Below are 10,146 nucleotides of genomic sequence, written 5' to 3' on the forward strand. Positions count from 1 at the left end.
GTTGCTCAAATGTATATGAGTTTTGAAGTGTAATGTAGTATCATACCATATAATTCAACAGAAGAATTTTTGATTAAATAACAAATTAACTCATTATCGTATTGATTATTATTATTATTATTATTATTATTATTATTATTATTATTTATTTATATATTTTTCATTTGGTCATTTGAACAGAGCTCTGGAATTTCCACCTTAGAATATCAGAAGGTGTTTACAAAGAATCAGGAACTTCAAAGAGAAGTATTACGTCTATCAGAAGAAAATATGGAACTGCGTTTTGAAGTTGAAAGTTCCAAGAAGGAGATTCCAAGATTAAAGGTTTGTGACATTCTCATCTGCTCATATAAACTTTGCAGGGTAATATTGGTAAACTTTAACAATGAAATGTTCTTTGTTCGTTGGTTTATGTTTTGATTGGGTGTGTGTGTATTTGTTTGATTATTTTCATTATCAGCTTGCCATATGCATAGGACTTACAGCAATTTGATGTTTTTGATAGTTTTTATGGTATACCCGAATCTTGCAACAATTAATGTATTAAAAGCGAGATTGAAATTCTTTCTAATCATAATTTCTCTTCTTATTATGTATCTGATTAGCACGGCAGACCTTACTTTTTTTCACAAAAGTGGCTGTGACGCATTGCTTTAAATTCCTATCTTGGTGTAAAAAAGTTACCCATGTTTTGTCAGATTGGAGCAAAATTGAACCTGGCTAGTAAAATGCAAAAGTTCCAGCAAATCTAAAACTTATCTGTCAAATGTGTTCCTAGAAGGAGCAATTACAGCCTAATACTGATAATGGAGAATTCTTAGATGCCCGCTTCCCCTCCCTTAAATCAAACATTTCTATTTCATTTACTAAATTGCGTTATAAAATTATGAAAATATAATGTTTTATAATGTTTATTTATTCATTCTCGCAATTCACTTTTTTAAAACCAATTTCCTTATGGATGCATAAAGTTTATTTATGAATTATATTTTTATTTATCTCATTTTGTTAACTGGAATTCATTTTCTTCAGGACCGACTCAAAGATTTACAAAGCTATGTGGATGCCCTGAAATTTGAAAATGCTCAAATCACAGGAGAGAATTCGGCCAGGTCAAGTCTCTCCAGTATCAAAAGAGTAAGTCTTTCCTTTTTATGTTTTGACATAATATGAATCATGCATTTCTTTGTTTTCAACTTTTAAGACCATTAGCTCACCAAAATCATAGTTTGTCTCTACCAAACATGACTGCTGCGAATTTTATTTTATTTTTCATATGAGAAGAAAGTTGATGTCACTCTAGTTTATAAATTATTGACCCGTCATCAATTTTGAATTAAGCTTCTGTGACCATGATAATGATATATATGTATTTTGGCATCAAATGTTCATTTCAATGTTTTGTTTAATTTTAAGATATATATAACTCGATAGTCCCGATAGCTCAGTTGGTAGTGAAGTCAAGGGTTTTTTCTGCCCCCCCCCCCCCCCTGTCATCCCTGCAGTGATTAGGTAGACTAGTCTTTTAGAACTGATGGAAGGTACTTTGTGATAGACTAGCATTGTATCAAAAAGCAAGCAATTGCTATTGTCCAATTCACACTTTAGAAACTGGGATAAGCTCCAGCTTCATGGGCCTAATGGCTTTGAAGGACAACTTTATCTGGCCCCCCAGGAAAACGCGACCGATGCAGCCGCAGTGCGGCCACATAATTTGCCACTTACCGCAATGCGGCCGCATAATTCACTTTTTACCGCATAATTATGCAAAATATGTTTTTTAGCGTGAATTTATGACCCTTGTATGAAGAAAAATGAAACCAAAAAAGTCCGACGATGTTCCCAAATACGTGACAGTGACTTCCATTTAACTTTAAAGGGATGCTATTCCAATTCCAAGCAGGGTTGCCAATTTGGCAGATTTTCTGCCAAATGTCCTTTTTTGGCAGAATTTGAAGTCGTCTGGCAGAGAAAAATCGGTTTGGCAGTTTGGCAGATATTTGGCAGATTTTATTTTCCGAGGCCTAGGGATGAATGTATAGGTCTACTTCACGTTTTCCATGGCAAGTTTTATGTATTATTGATTTTTTTAAACTTGGGAAATGAAAAAAAATAATTATGACATCGGCCTTGAGAATTTTTGTTTAACAAAACTGATGAGTTTTCAAAGGGGGTACTATAATTAGTACGGTTTGGCAGTTTTTTTGTGGTATTTGGCAGATTTTTAAAATCCAGTTGGCAGAATGCCTGAAATTAATCTGGCAACCCTGATTCCAAGTGTACGATTTGATTTGTCTTCTTGAGATCTACCCTGCTAACCTGCTCCTGTCTCCACCTTGGGATCAACTTGAGAGCCTCACAAAGCTGAAAACTGTAACCGGTACACCCAGCAGCTTAGGCCTCTCGCGGTGAAGAACTCCATCACCTCTTCTGTTGACGCGCCACATTTTTGGCAGTCCATTTCTGATGAAGTGCCAGCTTTGGCTGCTTGTGCCAAGTGGTACATATACACCACGATCAACAGCGCTGATGCTGAGCGTAGTTTTTCTGTTTACAATCTGATATTGTCAGACAGGCGCAGGAGTCTTAGCACAACGTCTCTACGACATCTAGCTTTTCTGTGCTACAACAAAAAATTAAGTTTTGAATTTGCGTTGTAGTTCTTTAATTTTGAATTGGTTAAATAATGTAAATAAAGCAATGGAAAAATTTAGACAGCTATTTATTACTTTTTTCTTGTTTTGCATAATTTGTAATTTCCCTTGCATAATTTGCCTTTCCCCCCCCCCCGCATAATTTGCAGTTTCTCCCGCATAATTTGGGATATTTTTTTGCATATTTCCGGGGGGCCAGCTTTATGTAGGTCTGTGGACGAAACCAAAATTTGTAGTCCTACTAATTATTTCATAGAAATAGGCATATCTGCTATCTCCTTTGTCTTTGTATGCTATGAATTCATTGATACCTTTATGGTGTTAATGAGGTTCAAATAAGCTAAATTTCTCTTGCCTTGTGCTGTATTAGAAGAGAAACTTTAAAATTTATGTTAGAACACTAAACCATTTCTCCATTGACAGTCCATTCTTTTATTGCTTTTTGATATGCTATTTTAAAAATGTTATTGACACATACAGAATGATAAATGAATAAAAAGAATGACTATATATTTAATTCACTTGTTTTTCCTGCCTTTCATTGTAGATAGGAGAGAGTGGCAAGAGCCAGCGAGAGCTAGAGAAGACAGTGGCATTGCTGAAGAAAGTGGTGGAGAGAGTTCAGGCTGAGAATACAGCATTAAAGAAGGCACCGGGTGTTGTCAGTCAGGAACAGATGAATCTTATGAAGCGAGAGAATGATGGTTTGAAGGTAAGTGTTAGTTTTGCTGTAGCAGGAGAAGTAAATCGTATAGACACAATAGAATCGAGCAATTCCCAAAATGTGTTTCTCATAATTACACAATCTTTTGAGTAAAGAGGCCCTAGTTGAAAATTCTTAAAGTTTTATTCTTTTGTGTTGAGCCTTTGATGGACAGGTATGCCTTTACTCTTCAGGGTTTGGCTATAAAAAATTACTAGATTCTATAAGTAGATTCATGTCTCATCGTTTTAAATGTTTTATCATGCTAACAGACTTATGAAAGTTGAGTTAAATTAACAGGGTTAATTCAATGGAATTAATTCAGTTTCTTAAATTTGAAAAAAAAAAAGAAAGGAAAAGTAAAGTTTGTTTTGATTTTAGATTTACATTCAAATATAAGCATCTATTTCACTCATACAAAATATTAGATGGAGATAGGGGATCACGTTTTCTTATAAGATTTTGTTTGGAGTAACAAAAAATAGAAATGTTTAATTGTAATTAATACTGCTTATTAAATTGTTTATGTCTATGACTATGAGATCAGTGTAAACCTTATTTATCTGACATGGCGGTTTTTTGAAAAAAAAAAAAAAAAAAAAAAAATCCCAAATTTTGCATGCTAAAAAGAGCAAAATTTGCAATGCAAAAAATTTGCGATTCATTTTCTTAAAAACCCATAATTAGTTAATGAAAGAGAAAGGTATTTGTTTATTTTTAAGGGACTCATGGCGCCTGCAACAAATGTAAGGTCATATCAGCGCCTGTAAAAAGGAAGAAAATGAGATAGTTAAAAAGGTACTACTCTGGTTAATTATTTTTTACATTCTACATGAGCTATTAAATTAAAATCCTTTTTTTTTTAAATTGTTTTTTTTTTCTTTGCAAAATCTCGAAAATTTGCAAAAAATTGCAGATTTTACAGATGCAATACAAATCAGTGATATTTTGCAGCCGCAAGCCATGGAAAAAACTGCCATGCCAGATTCATCAATTGAGAGGTGCGTGTAGGGCAATTGATTATTTGTATTTTTAACAATTACTCTACTACTCGACTAGGGGTTAACAGCATAACTGATATACTTGGTATTGAAAGATATGATAACAACACTAAATGTTTTCTGTCATTCCAGTCCCAAATGGAGGAAATGCGTCAGACTATGGGATTGGAATTGAGCGAAAGATACACAGCACACCAGAAAGGAACAGCCAAGATGATCACAGATTTTGACAAAATGAGAAAGGAACTGGGAAAAGTATGAAAAAAAAAATAAAAGTGTATTGGTGCATAACCATGAGCTACTTTTACCTCTTATTTTATTCTAATGGTTTGACATAAGTTAAGGTGTGCTGTATTTCTCTACTTCATCATCAAAAAGATTATTTTCCCCTTATATTTATCACATTCTAGTGCTCTGCTGCGACTGATGATTGAATTTCTTGGATGCGATTAATAAAGGCAATTTTATTATATATGTATCATTTGTAAAGCATAATTTCCTTAACATAGATGAAATACATAGTTTTTTTCAAATTAAATAATCTCAGAAAAAGTGCCTTAATTTTGACGTTAATTATCTATTGTTCATGAAGTTATAAAAGTTTGATTGATAGCTGTTCCATAATAAAATAAAAAGTCAGTGACCTTTATATCTATAATAAAACTTGACTTTTTCAATTGAAGGAGAGAGAGGAGAATGAAAGACTACGTGTCAAGTTACGGTCCTTGGAAGTGCAGGGAGAGCATCATGACAAGGAACTCAGGGAGACTAAGTCACGTCTGGAGATGGAGACAGCCAAGAAACCCAGTATGGCCACTCTTGACTCCCAAGGCTGGAAGTCTGCTGTCCAGACCAGGATGTACGAGGAGAAAATCAAAGGACTGGAGACTGAGATTGAGAAGAAGTCGAAACAGCTTCAAGACAGCAAAGTTTTACTTCGAGATGCCATGGAAAGGGAACAGGCACTACTCAGGGAAAAAGATGATCTCCTGCAAAAGGTAGAATACTAAAGTAACGTGTAGGTCTTTTGTTCTTTTGTTTCAGCCACCTTGGCTTTTCAATGTAAATTTAAAAGACAAATAGCGGGTGGTTGGATGGGAGCATCACCCTTGAATCATATACCTATGATGTTCACATGGGTGTACGATCCGATAGTGATGTCGTTTCTTCTTCTCTTTACTAGCCTATCCTGCTTCTTTGGTTTGTGATTGTATTTTTGACAGGGGATATTTTTTTTTCTGTAAATCTTCTGCCTGTTTGTTCTTGGTTATTTATAATTTGGGTTATGATTTTGATTTACATTTGTACTATTTTTGTTAGATTGCTTGTTTTTTGTTTCAGCGGTCTCTCATATAACCTCAATTGTGTTGGAAGAGACCTAAAGCAACAAACAAACAAAAACAAAAAATAAAAGACAAATCATATAACAAAGATAAAAAGAAAAATAGCCTATCATCAAGCTAGACTCATCCCTTCCTTAGATTTCGTTTCCCCATGCCATACAGCACATTAGAGCATGCTGTTTGGATTGGAGTGAACTATACATGTCACGGTTGTCCTTAGAATAAGAAAAGCTTATGGAATCAGATTTTACTTAGGTTTCTGACAGTGACAATTGCTGGCTATCTTTTGGATAACCAGGGGTGGATGGATGGTTAAATTTTTTTTAAACCCACTCTTTTCAACCTGAAATCCAAACCAAACCATGCTATCTGCTTATGAGGCAAGTGGTCTATCAACTGTAATCACAGTTAAATACATTAAAAAAAATAATTCACATAAGAAAATGTAGACAACAGTCAATCGCTTTTCCAAGACTATACTTTGTTGGGAGTTAAACAAAGCGCCGCCTTTAAACTCCTAAATACCTTCTCTCTCCTTTAAAATATGCTACAATAACCAGCCATTAATGCAAATCTAATCAATAGTTTATACATTGTACCCATTCATTCCCTCTTCTAAAGGTGTCTATACTTGAAAGGTTCCCTAGTGGAAGTGGTGCTGTGGACAGTAATCTCATGAAGGATTATCAACAACACAGGCAAGTTATCCTAACAAAGAATTGTTGAATTAATTTAGATATTTCTGGAGCGTTGTCACGCACTTGTCTAAAAAAGAGATTGTATCTGATGTTTATAAAATAAATATGTGAGAGACAATATACAAAGCTTAAAAGGAGGAAAGATGAGGAGGAGATACTTTTTGATTTGTTAAAGTTAGAGCTTATTTTTGCTTCATAGGGCAACTCTCAATTCTTGACAAAAACGTTTATGAAACTTGTTCATGACATATAACACTCAAGATATTTAAAAATTAAAGTATTAAATCTACAAAATTAAAAAAAATATATCACTTTGATAAAAATCTTGTGCTGATTTTCCATGACAGACTGAAAGTTGATCGTCTAGAGAATGAGAAGAAAGAATTACTGAATGAATTGCGACTGGTAAAACAACAATCATCCTCTGATGGCACTCCAGTAAGTTTTGATAGGTTTTCATTTTCCATTTAAAAAATATGTATGTAGATAAAATAAAATTTTTAGATTTATGTTTGTTAAAGCAATGTCTAGCTACAGACACTACTTCAAACATAAAAAATGGCCAGAGAACCTCACATATGATACTGATGAGACTGACACAGGCCTTAGCCATCATGATATACTAGCTTGCTCCTACCCATAGAATTACTTCACAGAATGTGACAACCATTAAAATAATGTGAGTAGTGAGTTGTTATCCATACAAACTTTAGGATCAAAGAATTGATTCGATTTCTCTCTCTTAATACTAAATACAACTTGCCTTTTTTTTTTTAGCGCTCTTCACGTCACCACATTATGTGAAGAACTTTATTTTTTTTGGAGAGAAGCAGTCTTGTACATAATAATAGCTATGCTCTGACAGTCAATTTGTTTATGAAATCACATAGGTAGCATGGCAAACATTTTTTGGGCAAATTGAGTTATGACTACCACAAAATATCCCAATTGCATTCCTGTATCTCTAATTGTTACAGAGAAAATTTGCAAAGTAGTGTATGCAAAATTATAAAAAAGAAACACTCTTCAAATATAATTTTAAACTTAATACAGCTCAAGCTCATAAGGCATGATTCCACTGATATTTTTGGCATCTTAGGTCACATTAAATGCACAGTGTTGCTACTAATGATTGTTGAAAAAAAATCCAAAATACAGACAGGCATAGTTTGAATTTTTTTTTTTATAACAATGTATGAGACTCTCAAAATTTAGATTGTTATTAGTCTTTTCTCTCTTTTTCTTTTAAGATTACAGATGATGTAATCACTAAGGCAAGCAACTATGACCGACTGACCAAAGAAAATATAGAAATGCGCATGGACTTGAAATCAGTGGAGCTTGAAAAGGAAAAATACAAGCGAGAAGTTGATAAGGTAAGCTCTTAAATTATTGATTTTTTCTTATTTGAATAAAGAATCGTATCGCATTGCTTTTGAAAAATTATGCCAGATTAAAGTGCTTGTGTACAATCAAAACTCACCGTTAAAGATATATCCTAAGTTTATAGTAGTCGTTCAGATCCATTAGGCCCATGGAGCCAGGGTTTATCCCAGTTTCTATAGTGGACAAAAGAAATTACTTGCTTTCATTTGGATAGGATGCTAGTCTATCGCAACATACTTTCCAGTAGATCTAATAGACCCAGCTACCCAATCACTACAGGGTGGACAGGGGGTCAGAAAAAAATCTCGTCTTCACCCAGAATCGATCTTGGTCCCTCCAACTAAGTTATCAGGATATAGGCAAGGTATCATTTTTGTGAACCTGGTATCTAAATCTAAAGGCAACTGCATTATTCAATTTATTTTGTCATATTTCTCTTCTTTTTCAGTTGAGGAAAGACCTATCAAATTTTGGCCCAGAGTTCTTCGAGGAGATAGAGGACTTAAAATACAATTACAAGCAATCGGTAGAGAGGAATGTTTTGCTGGAGGACAAGTTGACTCAGGTGGCACGACAGTTTGGGGTTTCTATAGACATCCCTGGGGTTGGATGAATTGTCACGCCAATTCTAGTTCCTTCTCAATTCTACTCTACATTTTTCATTTTGGTTCTGATGAATAAATGTGATAAATATTTTTATCCCAATGGAACACACTGATGTTATAAATCCCACCCCAGCTATTTTACTCAATTGCTCCTCTTTTTTTTTAAACTATAAAAGATGGGAAACACAATCAAAGCAAGTGTAGTGTAGGATGTAGAGATAATGACTACCTCATAATAATATTGGCACCAAGCAAAGGTACCAAAGTTTTATATGCTTAATAGCAAAAATATATGCTAGCTCAGTAAAAATATGAGAGCATTACTCTGCATCTGTTTTTTAAAAGAAAACATTGCGGTTAATCAGTATATTACAACGATAAAAAAAGCTAAAAATATCGTTCAATCATTTATGATGTAACCGATTTCATGTCAATGTCAGTTATTTTATACGCTTAAATACATAAACCCAAGTGAGCATACTGAATCATTGGATAGCAATATTTTTCAATAATTAATCTCCTCCCCCAAAAGAGCTTAAATAAGACAAAAATGTTTGAAATACGTAGAACATAAATCTTTTTTTTTATCAGCTTTACACTGATCAAAGGATGTCTAAATCCAAAGGACTGAGATCAATATAAATTCTATGAAAGTAAATTTATTCACCATAGTTATGCATCGTTCATTGTGTACTTCATTTATGACAAATTAGTAGGTACATTATTTAACATTTAATGAAAATAAAAGGAACACACAAATTCAGATTTCATTAATATACATTTTTTTATTTTCATTTTATCAAACATTTCCTGTCTCATCATTGTCAATGTAGTCGTGTGTTGTGAAGAAACCTGTGATATTTCATTTTCACCAAAAATACATCATATAAATATTGTTCACATGTAATGTCAATTCGTTTGTTAACAGCTTTGAATCAATTCCAAGAGGCTCCTAATACTAATTGATTCTCAAAACTAGAATATTAGATCTGCATTGTAATCCTTCAACTTCATGTTTATTTTGCAGTATTTATCTGTACTGTCGATTGTAGCCTTATTTTAAATATATGAATAAATTGTTCCTCACCATTTGCTATGAATATGAGTAACAAATTACATTATATTTCTGTTATTTTTCTATCTTTATTTATTGTAGATAAAAATATTAAATACGCTCCTCTGCATTCATTAAAAAAACTTTGTATGAAAAAAATAAATAAATCCTGTCCACAATCATTACATTTTAAATTATTTTAGATAAATTTGTCTTATCTTAAATAAATAATGTTATTTTTGAAAACAACATGTTGCTGTATTCTTTTTAATACTACTTTACCAATACTTTTAATATAAATTGCTTACCAGAGACAAAACATGTCAACCTGAATGGTGTAAGTAATCATTAAAAGTAGGACATTATCGATTACAGTTGAAAATGCGGTAATCACCACCTATAACAAATTTGGACACTCATCAAAAACACAGGATGTGCCACCCATTACCACCTTCGATGATCATCAAATTTGAAGTAAATGAGATATAACCGTTTTATTCCAATTTGCTTCCGCTTCTTTCACATAGACTGTTGCTACTCTCTGTTTTCAACCAGTCATTATCCTAATCGTCCTTTTATTTTGTCCATTATAGCGCTACATAGTGTAGTAAAAAGTTAAATCTGTTTCTCAAATATGTTTTTTATGTTTTTAGGTGTTTAACGGCACTATTTAGGTCATTTAAGCGCCCGTTTCTGTCTTTT

At 33.3% G+C, this 10,146-nt stretch overlaps 1 protein-coding gene across 3 annotated transcripts in view; it reads left to right on the forward strand.

Moving 5' to 3' along the window:
* The window catches only part of LOC144968305 (centrosomal protein of 290 kDa-like), a 51,025-nt gene extending 41,335 nt beyond the window's left edge, over nt 1–9,690 (forward strand). For all 3 annotated transcript variants that reach the window (XM_078906531.1, XM_078906532.1, XM_078906533.1), the window contains exons 49-57: nt 181–324; nt 1,033–1,137; nt 3,202–3,366; nt 4,491–4,613; nt 5,042–5,356; nt 6,323–6,399; nt 6,747–6,837; nt 7,650–7,775; nt 8,234–9,690. In XM_078906531.1, the coding sequence (XP_078762657.1) occupies nt 181–324; nt 1,033–1,137; nt 3,202–3,366; nt 4,491–4,613; nt 5,042–5,356; nt 6,323–6,399; nt 6,747–6,837; nt 7,650–7,775; nt 8,234–8,398 (1,311 nt within the window). In that variant the 3' untranslated portion in view covers nt 8,399–9,690. The remainder of the gene's footprint in view (nt 1–180; nt 325–1,032; nt 1,138–3,201; nt 3,367–4,490; nt 4,614–5,041; nt 5,357–6,322; nt 6,400–6,746; nt 6,838–7,649; nt 7,776–8,233) is intronic.
* Nucleotides 9,691–10,146: the final 456 nt, after the last annotated feature.

This window comes from Berghia stephanieae, chromosome 3 (genome assembly GCF_034508935.2).
Source record: "Berghia stephanieae isolate SIO BIC M18660-M18661 chromosome 3, UCSD_Bste_1.3, whole genome shotgun sequence".
Lineage (NCBI taxonomy): Eukaryota > Metazoa > Mollusca > Gastropoda > Nudibranchia > Aeolidiidae > Berghia > Berghia stephanieae.